Raw genomic sequence first — 21,604 nt, 5'->3', positions numbered from 1 at the left:
ATTTATGTACTGGCAGACTTTTCACGACTTCCGGTTCAAGATTTGTATGTGTCTGATGGAACAGGTTATGTAGAAGAATAATACAGGACAAAAAAAAAAAACAAATAAAATTCCTCAAGAAGTTTCTTGTGTGACAAGCCATTTGCAGTTGTGGCAAAAGAAGACAATCAGACACGATAAACACAGAAAAATATATGTATATTACGGAGTGTCTACAAAAACGGCTTTTAAATTTCTTAAAACAGCGCAGAGGGCTTTCATATTTCTGGACCGATTTGGCATCATGGCCAAAGCGGTGGTATTCAAACAATATTGCCAAAAGGAGGCAAAACCACCCAACTGTTCAGATCTTCGGCATGTGGAAAGGTATTGGGCTGTTGTAAAAAAATAATTAATACAAAACAGGAAATGTATCCCAGGTCATATCCTCGTCCAAAATGTTAAAGGAAATGTGACTGAAACGTTATGTTTCAGTGTATATTCATACGAAATATCGATTTTTGATTAAAACAAGTTAGAGAGCTATATTCGGCTGTGCCGAATCTTATATACCCTTCACCAAATTATACTTCAAAATAAAAATTGTAAATATTTTTAGGTAAAAAAAATATTTTTCCAGTTGTTTCATTTTTGGTAAAAAAATTTAATTTTTAAATTTTATAATTTTTTTTTAATTTAAAAAAAATGTTTGTTTATATTTAGCGGAAAACAAACTTTTGGCGAAAAAAATTCGGGTTACAAAATATTTTTCCGATGGTTTTACTATGGTCTTATATACGTCGTTGCAAAGGTCTTTGAAATATATATAATTAGATATCCATATTGTCTATATTAATGACTTAGTAATCCAGATATAGGTCTCAGCCATTTGTGGACCGATTTTCTCGATTTTAAATATCAACCCAGCCGGAAGAATTCCGGAGATATTGATGTATGAATCGTGGAGTTATTTGGGGGCTTCGGAATGTTGATTTCAACAGACAGACAGACATGGCTTAATTTACTCCGCTATCTATAAGGATCCAGAATATATTTACTTTATAGGGTCGGAAAATTATATTGTGGAAATTACAAACGGAATGACAAACTTATATATACCCTTCTCAAGAAGATGAATCGTATAAATATAAGCGATCACACATAATAATCCTTTTTTCATTTATGCATCTTAAATATTGTATAATTTTCAGTATCTCCCTATTAAATATTTATTAATTGTAAATTTGCAGTACAATCAATGTTTATTTAATTTTTATTACGAATCATGGAAAATATACGAATAATATTTAGTTAGCCATTAATAATCCATAAAACTTTTATATCTGGGTATGGTCTTTAGTGATTTTTTTAAATTTTGTTTATGATTTCTATTAGTTTCATGCGAATTTTGTCGATTTTAAACTAAAGTTATTGGCATGCATGTTTATTGTAATAAAATATTGTAATTTTCTATATAAATTAGTAAATAGTGTCTAAATAGTTTGCTAGTGTTTACAATAAATATCTTTTGTTTCATTTACTAAAGAAATTAAAAAATAGTTTTTCCCTGAATTAAAGCATGTAAATAGGAAATAAATAAATTTTTTGTTATGTTTCTAAAATTATTTTGTTTTTATTGTGCGTTGCAAATCGTTTAAATATATATTTTTTTAAATATTTATCTTTGATTTATTTCGAATATACTACATACAATTTTCAAATCAACAAGCTTTTTTTAATGAAATTTTTAAAATTTTTCCCTGAGCTACAGCACGTTTGTCTTTTCCTTAGGCTCTTGTAAGGAATTTTGTGTTAAAAATTCTTATGGGGTTGAGTGTGATTTTTATTTGTTTAATCTCATAAGTCTTCGGGAGGGAGGAGCTGCTGAACTATTTGTGGCTGCTAATTTGGGTAGACGCGAGTGCACTGCTGGACCCATATGACGATCCGGATTATCTGTTATTGATATTTCGGCTATGGGTTGTCCACTTTCAATGGGTGGCAAAGGGGAAGAGGGAGACCATTCGGAACTTGAGCTGGAGCAGGGGGAATCAGATCTATAGGAGCAAATAAATAGTTGGTGGGTTAAAATAAATGAAGTAAATTAATGTTTTTGAGTTTTATACCCAGCTGTATAAATGGGTGGCAATTTGCGTTCATAAGCTGCTGTAGCTGTTACCGTGCCAGCATGTATTTCTTGCTGATAAAGGCCATACAATTCCCGTAATTCATCTGGTAATTCAACGTTGCCCTCTTCAATTAAGCGTCTTTGGGAACTTATAATGTCTAAATATTTGAAATTGAAGCATAAATCATATACAAATTTAAGTTATTATTTTATTTGCTTTTTACCTTCACATAATCTTCTTTGCCTTTCGGCTCTTAATAGCTGCAAATCTCTTCTACGTAACTCAGCTTGTCTGGCTAATCTTTCGGCTTGCAACGATACTTTATCAGCTTCCAGCTCATGTACTCTGCATAGCAAAGCCAACAACTCTCTTTCCTCATCACTGCTAATGCGTTCAGGTAACTCCTATTATGATATTGTAATTAAAATATAATAATTTCATTTAATCAAATGTTCCATACAACTTACATCTTCCAATTGTACCCCCTTTTGGCGGCACAATTCCAATTCCTGTTCTGTCCTTTCACGAATTTCTTTGTATCTCCTGGTTTCTTTCTCAATGGCCGCCAACTCTCCCCAAGCATTTTTCAAAGCAATTGTACCCTCCGATTCAATGTCTAGAAAACAATTTTATATTGCAATATATGTATTAAATTGTTGCTTTAATATTTATTACAACTCACCATCTTCAGTTGGTGTATCATACAATTTACCCATGCGACCCTGCCAGTGTGATATAATCATATGCTGACGCTCAGCATCCAATTCCAAGCCCAACAAATGACTTTCAGCTTCCAAAAGTTTACGCCTTAACTTCATTTGTTGCTTAAACGTCAAAACTATTTGCTCCCTCAAATATCTAAGTTCAGTTTTACGCTTTTCATCGCTCTCTGCCACTTTGGGGGGCTCTTCGATAGTTGCTGGCGCCACAGCCGCACTTCTAGGACGATCTGTTAACATTTTAGTACGTAAACGTGATACTTCATCTCTCAGCTCTGACACCAAATGCTGATAATGTTTGGTAGGGAAATTTTGCATTTCATCCACATACACCGAGTTCTGTAAGCGAGTCGTTATACTATTGGCCCTATCGGCATAGACTAAAGTGTTTTTCGTTTCATCCCTATGTTTGCTTTCTGGAGCAACATGGGCAATCATAACAGTCTTACATTTACCACTTAAAGCTTCCTTAAGCAAACGTGTTAATTTCGAATCACGATAGTTGACATAACGAGCTCCACCCGACAAGGCATTTATACAATTACCCAAAGCCAACAGGGACCTATTAATGTGAGCCCCCTCCTGCAAACGTTTACCACGATTCTTGGTCTTCTTAGCTCTTTCGGAACCAGCTAAATCCGTTAGAAATAGTCTGCCTTGTTTAACACCTAAAGGCGTTTTTGTTTGCACTGAAATACTTAAGAGAGCATGACTGCGGGATGAGGTTTGATTAGCAGCAGTTGGTTCCATGGTACGGGCTTTATTTCCTTTCATCAACAAAGTAACTACTTCTTTACGACTAGAAGTAGTAATTTCGGAAAGGCCAGCCACTGTAATACGTTGTCCCCTATTATCTTCTCGCAATTCCAAGGGACCTCCCGGACTTAACAGATCTCGTATTAATTCATTGTATATTTCCAAGTACGATATAGAAACCTGCAAATCAGATTTTTAAAGTAATGAATTTGTATTTTAGTATGAATTTTTATATTATTCAAACGTTTTAGGTATTTTTTCGTACCTTACAAGAATTGGGGTCTTCAGCCATTTCTACATGTTGAAATATTTCCTCTATAGCTCGTACCATTAAACCACAATCACAGCCTGTGGCATCGATTTCTCCAGATGAACCTTTTTTTCGTGAAGGTCCCAGCATTGTGTGAGTTTTACCGGAACCAGTGGCTCCATAAGCGAAAACAGCAGCATTGTAACCTTTTATAACTTCTTTGACCAAAGGTGCTGTGGTGGTTTTGTAAACTACTTCCTAAAGAGAAGTGAAAAATAAGATTCAGTTACTTGTTATTAGAAGTTAATATAGTTTGAATTGGACATAGTCTTGTAACAGAAAGAACCAGATCTGTTGGCCTCTGATATACTTTTGACCAATATCAGAACAGTACAGAAAAATCTATTACATTTCAATGCAACACCATTTCAGTACTATTAACACCTTGCTGATTCTGTTCTAATGGCATTTGACAAATATACTGTGGATCAGTAGATTTGATTTGTATGTGCAAAAGTCATCCTGAAATTTGCATATTGTATGATACAGATTTAGGTCCATGTTTAACATTGTTGTATAGTATTTTGGGGATTTTTGGAAAATTGAGTCTTTTTCAACCTAGTATCTATTTAAGTAAACGAAATGTATAGAGTCTAATTCTACTCACAAGTCTTTAGTTGTCATTGTGACAACCTCTACAAAAATCATTATAAGGAAGTCCAGGGCAACCAGTTTTTTTCTAGAAAAACTATTTTCAAATTCCAAATATTGAAAAATTGTTCCTTTGACCTTCACGATTTAAAGGTTAACGTTATCCGATTTTAGTAAAACTTTCTGACTATATTTAAAATTACCAGGGCTATAATATTATGAATAGATTTTACTTAAAATGTATAACAGTAGGAAATTGGGCTCTTTCGCCAAAATAGGGAGAAAATAATAGTTTTTCTTGAAAATCGCAAAATTTAAATCGCAGGTACGGAAAAACTGTAACAGGTATTGACATAATTTTTTCATATTTTTATTCCCTATTATGATCTCAATAAATCCCAATGTGATGATCGAAAAATTCTGAAATTTGTTTAACAAAATTTTTAAAAATTTAAAAATGGAGATTCGAAACAGCCGTTAAAAAAAATAATTTTTTTGGGCATACCTGCGAATAGGTTAACGGTATCCTACGAAGACAAAAACTCATACACAAGTAAATACGGATATATTTTAAATAAAAATTAGCTTTTATTTTAATTTTTCTCGAAATATGTTAATTTTTTTCCTAAATTTCTTGTTCAAGTGGCCTGAGACACGTTAATGGTCTGGCGAATTTGTAATAACTAAATGGTAAAGTTATTAACCAAATTTTGTCAATTATATCTCATTACAATGATAATTACGTACACATTTCGATTCTTTTTCATTAAGTTGCAAAAGTATTTATTTAGTAGCAAAATTTTTACAAAAACTGAAAAATTTTCATTTTTCCTGAATTTTGGCGATAATACAGTTTTTGGGTCATTTTGACCCAAAGGAGATACAGGGTCAATTTCCAAAAATCAATTAAGTATGTCCGAATTGGAAGTTATAATTTTAGTACAAGTATTTCTAATGAATTTAGAAATACTAAAATTCAAATGTCTTGGGATTAATCTAACAAATACCGGAATTGGTTCTTACCAGGAAATTTAACATTCCGCAAAAAAGTTTCATGGCTTGATTTTGAACTCTAAGCTCTCTAGCCAACTCAATGATCCTTTTACAGATTCAAGTTCATTAGAAAAAGTTGAGGTCTCCAATTGCTTACCATTTGTTTCCGTGGCATTTATTTCCTTGCACTTGTTTTGTTTCCTTTGCAAGAATGTCTGAAGATGATGAAGTACAGCTGATCTTGATAATTTTATCATATGCATCTTTGCAAGACCGTCATAAGACTCAAGGAGCATGAAGACAGACCGTAATTCATACCCATTCTTACTTTTTGTGTACTTGTCTAGTGACTTCAATTTTTAAAATTCTATTATCCTAAGGAAATTAGCCAGTTTACTGCCTGCCAGACTTGGGGCTGAGGATCAAGACTAATACGGGATCCAGACTATTCTCAGCTTATCTTAGAAAGTTCGAATATGGAAATTTGAAATCAATCATGATCTCTTGCCTACAGATCCAAATCTCTTGGTATAAAGTAAAATTCTACATAATTAATCTCATTGAATGGCACAATTCGGTCTACAAGAAGGTCGTTGGAAAGTGCTAGATCTATCTAAATTATGGAAAATGGCAAGTATATAAGAAGTGAGAGGCGCTACGAAAAAGTCCCTAATGAACGAAGTCTACAATACGAAAATGAATTAAAACCCCAAAATTGGGGGCTTAATTCATTATTAATTTAAACCCTAAAGTTCTAAATGAAATAAATCCCCAACAAAAGGAACTAAACCCCTAAAAGAGCATCAACTAATTCCCCAATTCTATTTCATAATAAAAAAAACTTGGAATGAAATAAATCCCCATTGTGAACTAAAAATTCCTTTTTGAATTTATATGACATAACTTTAGAAAATGTTGATACATACAGTGGTTGACAAAACAATGGAAACTTTTCCAAATATTTCATTAGTGGCCTAAAAGCTGAAATAATTTTTTAAAAAATTTTAACTTTTTTGTAGTATTTTATTTGTATACTTTTACTAACTTTATTTAACAAAAAACAAAGGACATAATTAATTAAATTCTAAAAATGAGAAAACAAAATTAAAAGATTTCTTTATTACGGCATTGACTTTGACTTTGCAATAACTCAATATTTTGTTGGGTATCCCTTATTTTTTATAACTGCTACACATCGACGATGCATTGAACCAATTAAAAAGTCAATGGTCTCCTTTGAAATATTTTGCCATTCCTTTATAAACGCCTCCGATAAATCTTCCTTCCTGGTGTAATTTTGGGTCCTTATTTTACTATCTATAATTTCCCATAGATTTTCTATGGGATTGAGATCTGGCGATTGGGCAGGCCACTTCAAACACGTACCTCGTTGGATTGTAACCACTCGGTTACCACTCTAGAGGTGTGTTTCGGGTCGTTGTCGTGTTGGAATCTCCAAACTAGGGGCATTTTTTTCTCAGCGTATGGATACATAACATCGTTTAAGGCTTCATTAGTCTTAACTTTCCGTTGCTGTTGCGTTCTGTTCCGTTCTGGATTTTACTTATGTCAGTTAGTTGTTCTGTGACAAAATATATAATTTTTCTTTTCATTTAACACATAATTCCTCTTTAAAACACATTAACTTTCCTGGAATTCCCATTTCCTTTGATATTTTCGACCAGACGGCTCGTTTTTTCCAAATTTATATTAAATTTCACAAAATCAATAACCAATAATTTTTTTCTTTATTTGAAAAGCCGCTGTCACTTACAATTACGTAGACAATTTTTGTTTTTAACAGGTTCGTCCGGAACAGCACAGAAAAACTAACTACTTATACATGTTTTTCATGTACAAAAGAGAAACAGCTGATTCGGAACGTAATAGAAAGTAAAGACTAATTCTGCCTTTAATATGGTTCTGTATCCTATTCCTGTCATGGTATCTTTTATAATATGCCCTGAAAAACATCCCCATATCATAATATTGCCACCGCCAAACTTTACAGTCTTATTTGTGTACTTTGGATCTAATCTTTTTCCCTTTGGTTCAAATGTTCTCCCATCACTGCCTCTTAAATTGTATTTGGATTCGTCGGAAAAGAGGACAGTATTCCATTTCTGTATCGACCAGTTTAAATGATCCCTGGCTAATTGTAGACGAGCATAACGGTTCTTTTTAGAAATGATTGCTTTTTTCATAGGACGATAGCAACCAAGACCAGTCTCATTTGCCCTGCGAATAACTGTTCGGGTACTTATTTCTAATTATAGGCTATTAACAACCTCTCGAGGAGTTATTTTTGGGAATTTCTTGAACTCTCTCGCTATTAAATTATCTTGTCTAGGAGTAGTTTTACGAGGTCTTCCACCTAAATGTTGAGTTTTTACAGAACCGGTCTCACGAAATATCTTTATAATTTGTGAAACTGCTGATTTATTTATTGCCACAGATACTTTTTTGTTTTAAACCAGCTTTAGAATCGTTAATTATATTATTTTTAAAGTCTTTACAATTCTTAACTTTAGCCATTTTCGTTAACTTTGAAGAAAAGCAATGTTGCGAATTTTGTTTATGTACCTATTTCAAACGTTTTTTGTCTTTGCAAATTGTAAGATAATGATTTTTTTATGCTTTTATTTGTATAGAAATAGAGAAAATAAATCATAATGAAAACATATAACATATTGTATCTGATAAAAATTGTTTGCTGGGTTGTTTACTTATTATGATTATACCTCATTTATTCTAATACAAATATTTTTCTAGCATGCTACAAATTCTTTTAATACGGGAGAAAGAGTAACTAAATGAACATGAGTTCATACATATATTTGCATGTAGATATTTATATACGTATGTACGTTTATACTGAGAGTGTTACACTCTAAAAACTTCATTCCTTTTATGGTAATATCTCTGTCTTTCTCCACCTTAAGGGATTTATTGATATTTCCATTGTCATTAAAGTCTCCTTGACAAATATAAAACGCAATTAAGAACAATATTAAATATTTCTATCGTTGTCAAGTTGAGATCATTACAAAGGAAAGTGTGGTATAGTCAACAAGTAATAAAGATCTTTTATATATGTGCTTAACTTAACCATCATATTCTCAAAGTTTTTTTTTATAGTCAATTAAATAAAATAAAATAGTGACATTAATCAAATTAATTAAATTTAATTAATATAAATTGTGCAATCAAGCCACAATAATATAATATTTAAATCATAAAGTGATTTTTTCAAAAGGTAAGAAGTTTATTGTTAAACGTTGTCCGCGAGTGATAATAAGACCATTTTTCCTTCTCCAAGGAGCCTCTTTTCATACATTTGCGAGCGCTGTGTATCACATCAACGTTATACTGAGTGAAAAAGGTCCCACAAATCTAGGAAAAAGGTCCCACGAATCTGGTGGTGTAACACACCACATCGATCTTAACCTAAAATCCCACAAAAGAAGTTGCACACGTGTATTTGGAAAAGCTATATTGACATATATGTATTTCAATTTGGATAACAATCAAAACCCACATGGTATAAACCGTCCAAAAGTCCACATCATATTGACCGATAGCAACCAAAATTTAACAACTATAAAGTATCCATATTTTCACCAAAGGCAAAAGTCTATTCAAATATAAGTGACGTCTCCAAAATCATCAAATTCTGATTTTCACAAAATTTTCTATAAAATATTACACATCATTATATACTCGTATTTAGCACAAATTTTCTAACATATAAATCCAAATTTATGCAAATTGTCAACTTTAAATCAAAATCAATTTACCTTAAAATGTATTACATAATTGAAATATTTACAAACTATTCTAAATTTGCTAATTAAAAATCTACAATTGAACTATTTAAAATACTATAAACCTATACTAGATTAACTAATTATATCTATTTCATTTATATACAATTGATCTTAAGTTTACTAATTAAAATTATTTAAAATACTTACAACCTAATCTTAATTAACTAATTATAACTATTCTTTATTCACTAATTAAAACTATAAATCATTTATATATCTATTAACATATTATTATAACTATTATATTATTGAATATTAATTATATTTAAATTGCATTTTCATAATTTGGAATTTAAGAACTATTTCAAATCTATAATGATAATCTTATTATAATTACTTTTTTTTATATTTATATATACACTATTGCTAAATTTTAATGCAATTAAATTTGAATTCAATATTATTAATTACTAACTATTTTCTCCTAGTTTATATAATGTTATAATATTTTATAACATTTCATTATTTGAATTTGGATATAATCATTATTTGCTTTCATTTATATAATATAATTATAATTAACTAACTTTTCACTTCGAGTGTACAATATATCTTTACTTTTTACTTAAGTTTTTTTTTTATTATCTTTATTTCTTTATTTTGTAAAAAAATGTAAATATCATAAAAAACTAATAATTCTTCACAAGTAGCAGAGATCACCATCAACAACAACAACAACACTCATTGATTGCTGGGCCCATCATCTCAATCGAAGTGGAATGAAATAAACAATGTTTTTGTAAGTGATGTTTCTCTCTATTATTTATTTTTGATTATCTCTTTTATATTATTCCTATTTTGTCAGTCCGATTCATATTTGTACCCATAGTCCGAATTATAAATTTAAAACAATACTCTTTAAATTCTAATTGAATATTGTTAATTTAGTATGTATGTTTTACTCAATGAGTAACGATCAAATGATTTTATTATATACCATTATTCTTTTCCCCTTTAATTTAATAAACATTTGTTAATTTTGATTTTCAAGAAAATGAAACACTAAATTATTTAGTATGGGAAAGATAGCTATAGGATATATGTAAGTATGGTTTAAAAATTATGTCTATTATAGGGACAGATTTCAATTTCAGGGTATTAGGTCTGTCATAGGTGTCTGTTTTTGAACAGTTGGGAGGGAACAATGTACCCTAATTGGCTTACCATCTCGCCATAGACTCATTTCTTAAAATTTGTTTTTCTAATTAAATTATTCTCTGTTCAATTTGCATACTCTATGGGTGTGAGAGTATGTTATGTGTTTACGCGTCAAGACTCGGGTTGAGAACCAACGATACATAGTATAGAGCTAGCGGGTTAACATTTTCATGCCCCTTAACCATTGTAGGATCTTGTTCGGTTATGTTTGTTTGAATATGCTAGAAATTGTTTGCAATTTTTATTATTCGAGATTCTAGCCGGCGCGTAACATATATGGCGCCCAACGTAAAGGCTTTTGTAAGGCCAACAAAAGCATAAAAAAGAGTTTATAATTTTAAAGTGTATATGGCTTAGATTTTATAGCACCAAAACAAAATCTTATGGTGATAGAATAAAAAGTTTTAATTAAATGATATTTCAAGTTGGTTTCAGTATATAATTAGTAATGTTCCTGTTAATTTTACTATCAATACTATTTTTTTTTATGTAAGTCATAGGTTTCTTATAGATAACAAAATCTCTGAACCTATTTGCGACATTAGAAATTTAGTATTGAAATAGATATTACCAACCATAAGTAGTTTGTCTGTTTTAAAGAGTCCAAGTTCTGAATTTATAAATTTAAATCTTGCTGCATTTAATACAGTCAAGCTCTATATGCTGTAAATAGTAGTAAAGTCCGTTAAACTTACTTATATCAGGGTAGTTAATGTTGTAGATTACAATTTATAGCACAGAATATAATTGTGAATAAGTAGATCCGTGATTTTGTATGAAAATAATAGAATCACGCTGCACTTTTTTCAATTGAGACATGATTTTTAACCTTTATAAACATTATTCTATAGTTTATCTTTCCCATTATTTACATGAAATATTTATCTTAAAGTATCTTATATTTTTTTCAACATATATTGATTTTTTTTTTTTTTTGAAAATTTAACTTCTACATTGATTATTTTTGAAAATTTTTGTGGGTTTTTGTTTTCTTGAAACAAATTTGTTTTACATTTTTATAATTGTTGTAAACCTTTCCTAATTTTTTTTGTAATAAATTTAATTGCGTGCAATTTTGATATTTTTATGATTTTTCTTTGTAAAGAACGACTTACGTGGTTTCATTTTTATATCTTTGTCATATTTGACATAGATTTTTAAATTTTCTTTATAATCGTAATGAATACGAGAAATACAGCTCGTGGTAATATAAGCAATATTGGTAATCGAGGGCGAAATGCAAGAAGTTCTTCTGCTTCTAGAAACAACATTTCCATAGAACTGCAAGACAATATACCCAGACCGAAACCAAAAGTTCTACACTCCCCAAAAACCAATACTCCATTGCAAAAAAATCAACCGGTCGAGCAAACTCAGGGCTCAGATAGTTTGAATTTATTTTCCGCCAGTAAATCGGCTTCTTTAGAAAGAACACAGAGCTCTAATAGGTTAAGCAATAATTCTGCCAGTACATCTGCACAGAAACTTGTAGAAAGAAGTCAGAGTTCAGGTAGTTTACCTTCATCCTCACTTTTTCAAGACATTGCAATCATGGACAACCCAGAGTTATCCGCTAATGCAAATGTTTTTGTTCCAACTTGTGGAAGAGTTTCGGACACAGTTCCAAACATTGTTACAAATCCCCAATATCAACTACCTGTGGGTCAAGATAACAATGCTCCTATAGTTTCAAACAATAATATAAATTCAAACACATGTACACCTTTTGATTCTCTAATAGCTCTTATGGAACAATCAATGAGAAATACTCGAGAAGAGTTCAGAAAAGAGCTTAGTTCAATAAGAGACAGTATTTCTCAAATTGGCGTCACTAATCAATCAAATGCATTTAGACCACCAGAATTACAGCATAATTATACAAACTCAGGTACACCCATTTCAAATACTAATAGATCTTCGAATAACCAAAGTGACGTATATCGAAATATAGACAACAACGTAAAGCTAGAAAAGTGGAAAATCTCGTACGATGGTTCGGGATCAGTTTCCGATTTCATTTTTAAAGTAGAAACACTTTCTTCCCGATCCAAGTGCTCAGACGAACACTTGTTGTCAAATTTTCATGTCCTTTTAGAAGGAAAGGCTGAAAATTGGTACTGGCTTTTCACCAGACAGAACAGAAGTGTCACATATCCTATGTTACGTCATGCTCTTACAAAAGAGTTTGGTCATTTGGAGTCTGACCATGACATTTTGTTGAAAATGTCTTTACGTAAACAACAATTGAAGGAGTCATATGATGACTTTCATTCAGCGATTACATCAATGAATCTTAGACTTCAAAATCCCTTACCAGATGTGACAATTATAGATATTTTAAAGAAAAACCTAAACTCCAATTTACGATTTTTGTTGTTTAACGCCGATTCAATAGACATTAATCAATTTCGTGATACAGCTAGAAAGGCTGAGAAAGTAATAAGGGACTCTAAATTTCAAAATCCTGCAATATCGTCTAGGAACGTAAATGAGATTGAGGCTTCATTATCCGAGTCGGAGGACTCTGATTTTTCAGACCCTCAAATTGAGGCCGTTACTTTTACACAGAGAAGATCAAAGTATGATTACTCAAAAATTCTCTGTTGGAATTGCTCTTCATATGGGCACTCGTACATTTATTGTCCGGAAGAGATAAAGAAATCTTTTTGTTTCAAATGTGGTAATAAGGGCGTATTGACACCAAAGTGTCCTAACAACCACAATCAGGGAAACAACAAAATGGGCGTACTGGCTACCGGGGACACTCGTCCATCCCACAAAACCCCGAGTTTAAACTAGACTCTAACATTTTAAATTATTCTAATAACATTCCTGAAAATTCTGCAGTAAGAAAAACAAATTGCATATCTACACAAACTGATTTACCTAATGTTAATTTCAAGTACTCGTTAAAAAAGAAAACCAAGCTCAAGATAATTAAATGTAGGCTTCGGTATAAAAAGCGAAGGCATTTTCGGAAAATGTTGGAATCAACCATTATTCATGGTACTGACGACAGGCCTTTTGCGAAGGTAAATGTTTTTAGCGAGACTTTAGTTGGACTGCTGGATTCAGGGGCAAATGTGTCCGTTTTAGGGAAATCTTGCTTAGAATTTTTAAGAAAAATTAATATTTCATACAAATCTATGAATTCATCAATTAGAACTGCTAATAATGCAAAACAGAATGTTATTGGATTATGTACTTTACCAATATATTTTAAAGGTGTTACCAAAAATATAAATTTTTATTTAGTCCCATCATTAAGTCAGGATGCGTATTTCGGAATTGACTTTTGGCGAGAATTTGCGTTGGCACCGGAAATAGTTCCTTGTGTTACATATAATGTTTCCGAGTTGCGTTGTGCTGATTCAAGCGATAATGACAATCTTCATAACCTTTCTGCAGAAGAGAAATTGATTTTCGAAAAGACAATTCTATCATTCCCATCTTATGAAAAACTCGGTTTAGGTTGCACAGATCTTTTGGAACATCACATTGATACTGGTGATGCTGTCCCAATTAAATGTAGACATTATCCACTGTCACCACCGAGACAGGAAGAAGCATATAAAGAAATTGACAGATTATTAAGTATGGGAGTAATAGAAGAGTCGAATTCGCCTTGGTGTTCTCCTGCCGTTTTGGTACAAAAACCGGGTAAGGTAAGGTTGTGTATAGATTGTAGAAAACTGAATTCAGTTACAAAAAAAGACTCATACCCCTTGCCACACATTAATGGTTTGTTAAGTAGGCTGAAAGACACGTTTTTTATAAGTGGGATCGACCTTAAGGATGCCTTTTTACAAATAAAACTTACCGAATCTTCAAAGGAGAAAACGGCTTTTGCGATTCCGGGAAAACCGCTATACCATTACAAGTATATGCCATTCGGACTTTGTAATGGGCCACAAACCATGAGTCGGCTCATGGACAAGGTCATTCCTTCGCGTATGAGGGAAAATGTTTTCGTATATCTCGACGACTTGCTCGTATGTAGCCCAGATTTTAAATCCCACATGAAACTTTTGTCCGAAGTCGCTTCCTGTTTGAAGACCGCCAAATTGACCATTAATGTTGGTAAAAGTAAATTTTGCCAAAAGGAAATTCGGTATTTAGGCTACATAGTTGGTAACGGATGCCTAAAAGTAGATCCTGAGAAAGTGCAATCAATTGTAGATTTTCCTTTGCCGAAAACACCGAGACAGTTACGTCGATTTATCGGCATGACCAACTGGTATAGGTCCTTTATACAAAATTTTTCGGATCTTGCTGGTCCATTAACGGACTGCTTGAGAAAATCGCAGAAACCATTTCATTTGACAGATATCGCAGTGTGCTCTTTCGAGAAACTTAAGTCAGCCCTTTCATGCGCACCTGTACTAGCTCAGCCTAACTTTCAGAAGGAATTCATTGTACAGTGTGATGCTTCTAAAGTTGGAGTTGGTGGGGTTTTATTTCAGTACGACGACTATGGTAAAGAGCACCCAATCGCATATGTCTCTCAGAAATTGAGCAAATCACAAACTAATTACACTGTCACTGAATTAGAATGTCTGGCTGCAATAGTGTGTGTTAAGAAGTTTCGTCCTTATATTGATGGACTCCCTTTCCGTATAGTAACGGACCATTCCTCCTTAAGATGGCTCATGTCACAAAAGGATTTGAGCGGAAGATTGGCCCGCTGGAGTCTTCAATTACAAAGATACGATTTCGTCATTGAACACCGTAAAGGTTCTCTGAATGTGGTACCAGATTGCCTATCGAGAATGGATGTCAACGAGGTGACACTCACTGACATATCATTTGAAATTGATCTAATGTCCCCAGAGTTCAATGACGAAGAATACAAAAATCTAAGGGATACTATCTCCAAAAATAAAGACTTACTGCCAGATCTTAAGATTTCAGGGAATCATGTGCTGAAGAGGGTTAAGTTTAGGCAAAGTGGCGAAGAAAGCGAAGATGAATTATGGCGTCTTTGGATTCCAAAATCTCTTTCCCAAAATATAATAAGATTAGCACATGACACAAATATTTCATGTCATGGTGGCTTCGCTAAGACTTTGTCCAGAATACGGCAAAAGTATTTTTGGCCCAAAATGGTACAGGACGTTAAATTGTTTATTGAAAATTGTGACATATGCAAGTGTGTTAAATCCACAAATAAAATTTCGAGACCTCTTATGGGTGAACAATTTGTGACAAACAGACCGTTTGAAAGGTTTTACTGTGACTTTCTTGGACCATATCCATTCACGAAAGCTAAAAACTCAGTAATTTTTATTTGTTTGGACCATTTAACAAAATTTATCTTTCTAAAACCACTTAAATCGGCCACATCTGCCAGCGTTATCCTGTTTTTTCAAACGGAAATATTTCCAACATATGGCGTTCCGAAATATGTGCACAGTGATAACGGAAAACAATTTATATCAAGAGAAATGTCTGATTTTTTTAAGCTATACGAAATACAACATATTACCACAGGATTTTATGCACCCCATTCAAACGCCTCCGAAAGGGCTAATCGAGAAATTATCACTAAAATTCGATGTTTTTTAAAGGACCACAGAGAACATTCAGATTGGGATAAATTCATTCCCCAGATTTTAGCAATTCTGAGAAGCGACTACCATTCCTCGATTAAGTGTTCCCCTTACTATGCTGCATTTGGTCAGAACATGATTCAGCATGGCTCAGCATATACAATTTTGGAGAAGATAGGATGTTTGACTGGTGAAGATTTTAGTGTGCAACAGAATGTTGACAAATTGACCAAAATAAGAGAGAGAATTAGAGAAAACTTAAACACTGCACATGAGAAAGCCACGAAAACATATAACCTGAGGAGTAGGCCAATAGAATTCCAGGTGGGCCAGACCGTATATAGAAAAAACCACATTCTTAGCAATACGTCAAAGCAGATAAATCGAAAATTCATGCCCAAATTCGTTAAATGCAAAATTAGCAAAAAAATTGGTAACAATCTATATGACATAGAAGATTTAAAAGGGAAATATGTTGGCAAATACCATACTTCAGATTTGAGAACATGATATTTTACCCGGCTTTTGTGGGTCGTGCCCCACGTGTACAAACGAATAATAAAAATTGCACAAAATCGTTTAAACAAAATCTTTTTACTGTTCGTCCTAAAAATAGTATATTTTCGGAACGAAGCAGTTTTGTTGCGAATTTTGTTTATGTACCTATTTCAAACGTTTTTTGTCTTTGCAAATTGTAAGATAATGATTTTTTTATGCTTTTATTTGTATAGAAATAGAGAAAATAAATCATAATGAAAACATATAACATATTGTATCTGATAAAAATTGTTTGCTGGGTTGTTTACTTATTATGATTATACCTCATTTATTCTAATACAAATATTTTTCTAGCATGCTACAAATTCTTTTAATACGGGAGAAAGAGTAACTAAATGAACATGAGTTCATACATATATTTGCATGTAGATATTTATATACGTATGTACGTTTATACTGAGAGTGTTACACTCTAAAAACTTCATTCCTTTTATGGTAATATCTCTGTCTTTCTCCACCTTAAGGGATTTATTGATATTTCCATTGTCATTAAAGTCTCCTTGACAAATATAAAACGCAATTAAGAACAATATTAAATATTTCTATCGTTGTCAAGTTGAGATCATTACAAAGGAAAGTGTGGTATAGTCAACAAGTAATAAAGATCTTTTATATATGTGCTTAACTTAACCATCATATTCTCAAAGTTTTTTTTTATAGTCAATTAAATAAAATAAAATAGTGACATTAATCAAATTAATTAATATAAATTGTGCAATCAAGCCACAATAATATAATATTTAAATCATAAAGTGATTTTTTCAAAAGGTAAGAAGTTTATTGTTAAACGTTGTCCGCGAGTGATAATAAGACCATTTTTCCTTCTCCAAGGAGCCTCTTTTCATACATTTGCGAGCGCTGTGTATCACATCAACGTTATACTGAGTGAAAAAGGTCCCACAAATCTAGGAAAAAGGTCCCACGAATCTGGTGGTGTAACACACCACATCGATCTTAACCTAAAATCCCACAAAAGAAGTTGCACACGTGTATTTGGAAAAGCTATATTGACATATATGTATTTCAATTTGGATAACAATCAAAACCCACATGGTATAAACCGTCCAAAAGTCCACATCATATTGACCGATAGCAACCAAAATTTAACAACTATAAAGTATCCATATTTTCACCAAAGGCAAAAGTCTATTCAAATATAAGTGACGTCTCCAAAATCATCAAATTCTGATTTTCACAAAATTTTCTATAAAATATTACACATCATTATATACTCGTATTTAGCACAAATTTTCTAACATATAAATCCAAATTTATGCAAATTGTCAACTTTAAATCAAAATCAATTTACCTTAAAATGTATTACATAATTGAAATATTTACAAACTATTCTAAATTTGCTAATTAAAAATCTACAATTGAACTATTTAAAATACTATAAACCTATACTAGATTAACTAATTATATCTATTTCATTTATATACAATTGATCTTAAGTTTACTAATTAAAATTATTTAAAATACTTACAACCTAATCTTAATTAACTAATTATAACTATTCTTTATTCACTAATTAAAACTATAAATCATTTATATATCTATTAACATATTATTATAACTATTATATTATTGAATATTAATTATATTTAAATTGCATTTTCATAATTTGGAATTTAAGAACTATTTCAAATCTATAATGATAATCTTATTATAATTACTTTTTTTTATATTTATATATACACTATTGCTAAATTTTAATGCAATTAAATTTGAATTCAATATTATTAATTACTAACTATTTTCTCCTAGTTTATATAATGTTATAATATTTTATAACATTTCATTATTTGAATTTGGATATAATCATTATTTGCTTTCATTTATATAATATAATTATAATTAACTAACTTTTCACTTCGAGTGTACAATATATCTTTACTTTTTACTTAAGTTTTTTTTTTATTATCTTTATTTCTTTATTTTGTAAAAAAATGTAAATATCATAAAAAACTAATAATTCTTCACAAGTAGCAGAGATCACCATCAACAACAACAACAACACTCATTGATTGCTGGGCCCATCATCTCAATCGAAGTGGAATGAAATAAACAATGTTTTTGTAAGTGATGTTTCTCTCTATTATTTATTTTTGATTATCTCTTTTATATTATTCCTATTTTGTAAATTCATATTTTGTCAGTCCGATTCATATTTGTACCCATAGTCCGAATTATAAATTTAAAACAATACTCTTTAAATTCTAATTGAATATTGTTAATTTAGTATGTATGTTTTACTCAATGAGTAACGATCAAATGATTTTATTATATACCATTATTCTTTTCTATTTCTTTTATATTATTCCTATTTTGTAAATTCATATTTTGTCAGTCCGATTCATATTTGTACCCATAGTCCGAATTATAAATTTAAAACAATACTCTTTAAATTCTAATTGAATATTGTTAATTTAGTATGTATGTTTTACTCAATGAGTAACGATCAAATGATTTTATTATATACCATTATTCTTTTCCCCTTTAATTTAATAAACATTTGTTAATTTTGATTTTCAAGAAAATGAAACACTAAATTATTTAGTATGGGAAAGATAGCTATAGGATATATGTAAGTATGGTTTAAAAATTATGTCTATTATAGGGACAGATTTCAATTTCAGGGTATTAGGTCTGTCATAGGTGTCTGTTTTTGAACAGTTGGGAGGGAACAATGTACCCTAATTGGCTTACCATCTCGCCATAGACTCATTTCTTAAAATTTGTTTTTCTAATTAAATTATTCTCTGTTCAATTTGCATACTCTATGGGTGTGAGAGTATGTTATGTGTTTACGCGTCAAGACTCGGGTTGAGAACCAACGATACATAGTATAGAGCTAGCGGGTTAACATTTTCATGCCCCTTAACCATTGTAGGATCTTGTTCGGTTATGTTTGTTTGAATATGCTAGAAATTGTTTGCAATTTTTATTATTCGAGATTCTAGCCGGCGCGTAACAGCAATTATGCGAAAATCTTACAAAAGAAATTGTAAAAAATTACCAGAATTTAAAAATAAAATAACTAAACAGGATGCTTTTTACATCGTTCTTTTAAATATTATTTTCGTTTTACACTTCTTTCTTGCTGAAGTTTAAAAGTTTCCATTGTTTTGTCAGTAGCGAAATAGTGAATATTTTTAATTTTGTTCCCTTTTTTCAGAATATAATTAATTACGTTGTTTGTTTTTCAGTTAATTTATCTAAATAAAACTATACAAGTAAAATAGTAAAAAAAAATTTTATTTTAAAAAAATATTCGAAATTTTGGGCTACATATGGACTATTTGGAAAAGTTTCCATTGTTTTGTGAACCACTGCATATGTTCGATACACCCCTGAGTTTAAAGTCCCCTCGCCCGAATATTAATAAATTTATTTAAAACTGAAGAAAGTGATCTAAAGCCCCAAAAAAATGTTTGGGATTTATTTAATTTTCCGTAATTGGTGAAGAATTTCATTATGAATTAAGTCCCCAATTTTAAAAATGAAATAAATACCCAAAAAATGAACTAAGTTCCTAAATTTCGTTGTTGGTTTTTTTTTCTGTATAAAATTTTGGGGGTTTAATTGATTTTCGGTTTGGGGACTTTGTTCGTAGCTCCGAAATGAGAACATCCACAGAACAGAGTCTTTAAAGTGTCACTGGTAAAACACAAGTTTAGAAAAATTTCGAAATCATCCGAAGCCACTTGCAATATTACATATAATAACAAAACTCTATTAGCTTGAGAATCTCAGATTATATTCGATTGAAATGAAATTTAAAAATCTGCCAACCTTTTAACTTGATTTAAAATAAAGCCTTTGTCTACATAAGTTTTTTTAAAACAATTTTGTTGATAAATTAGGCTAAAAAGTGATACACTCTTCACTCTATTTTAGTTTTGAATTTAAGTAATACGAATGAGTTGATTATATAGAAAACTTAAATTCCCCAAATGGGGCACACTCGCCACCTGAATGTGTTATGAAATTAAAGCTAAATTAGTCATGTGATTGATCTCTTGGCATAGAGACAAGGACATTTATAAAAAGTTTCTCAACTGAGTAATATTCGCCACCTCTTCTTTTAATCTTGTTTCCAAAAATATCGCGCATATTCCCCTTCTACCCTAATTTGATTCTTTGTTGAAAACGCAATTAAAAATCAGTGATGAAACATATGAATTAGTGAGACTATGAATGAGTTATAGTTGAAAAAGTGTTTATGCGTATTTCCTGACACACTCTTTACATTCCCTTGTGTCACTGGCTACACACGTTCCTCAAAACGTCCATAAAATCAGTCATTAAACTTAATTAAACCCTTACCTGTGTATCGGACTCCTTAAAGACATTATCATAGGAATATTTTCGTGCTTTGCCACGGCCACCATCATCAAATAAAAGAGATTTCGAAGAAACCACTTCAATACAACGTTCGCTATTTTCAAACGAAGGACGAACGCGGACAGCCACCTAGACAAGAGGTAAATAAGAAGCATAACACAAGTCAAAACCAAATACCAAATACTCAACATTCAAATAGAAATTGATTTCTATCATTAAATAAATTAATTGATTGTCTAAAAGAACTTACCAAAAGACGTTCTTCTTGGGGTGGGGCTGTTGACAATCCTCGACTGTGGGCTGTTGACGAGCCACTGCCGCTGCCACTAGACCAACTTCCGCTTTGTGCCATTGTCTCTGTTGAAGTGAATTTACCAGTAATGCAGTACTGTCGTGGAGTTTTATTAACAACTTTTTAATGGTGTCGCGTATAAACTGTAATCAACAAAAAGGACATTTTATTTTGTCTTCAAGGTAATACAACTACTTTTTTGTTTTTCAAAAAGAACTAAATGACAGAAACGTGTTTATGTGTTCTTTTTTTTTTAGTTTTATTTAACTGACCCATTACTCTCGTTTTACTTTCACTACAGTCTCATATGAACAGAGAGCTTTTCTAATGAATTTATCAATTTGGTTGTCAATTAACTTTAACCAAGCCAACTAAAAACACTAACAAGTCATTAAC

At 31.4% G+C, this 21,604-nt stretch overlaps 1 protein-coding gene across 1 annotated transcript; it reads right to left on the bottom strand.

Moving 5' to 3' along the window:
* Window positions 1–1,689: 1,689 nt before the first annotated feature.
* On the bottom strand, window positions 1,690–21,345 carry Kif19A (Kinesin family member 19A). Its single transcript, XM_065504665.1, is given in 7 exon segments — window positions 1,690–2,036; window positions 2,106–2,265; window positions 2,332–2,512; window positions 2,576–3,763; window positions 3,849–4,091; window positions 20,899–21,045; window positions 21,167–21,345. Coding segments are annotated over 7 exon segments (2,235 nt in total). The 5' UTR covers window positions 21,269–21,345; the 3' UTR covers window positions 1,690–1,822.
* Between the last annotated feature and the right edge of the window lie 259 nt (window positions 21,346–21,604).

This window comes from Calliphora vicina, chromosome 1 (genome assembly GCF_958450345.1).
Source record: "Calliphora vicina chromosome 1, idCalVici1.1, whole genome shotgun sequence".
NCBI lineage: Eukaryota > Metazoa > Arthropoda > Insecta > Diptera > Calliphoridae > Calliphora > Calliphora vicina.
The sequence above is the reverse complement of the archived record's forward strand: the minus strand, read 5'-3'. Positions and strand labels throughout refer to the sequence as shown.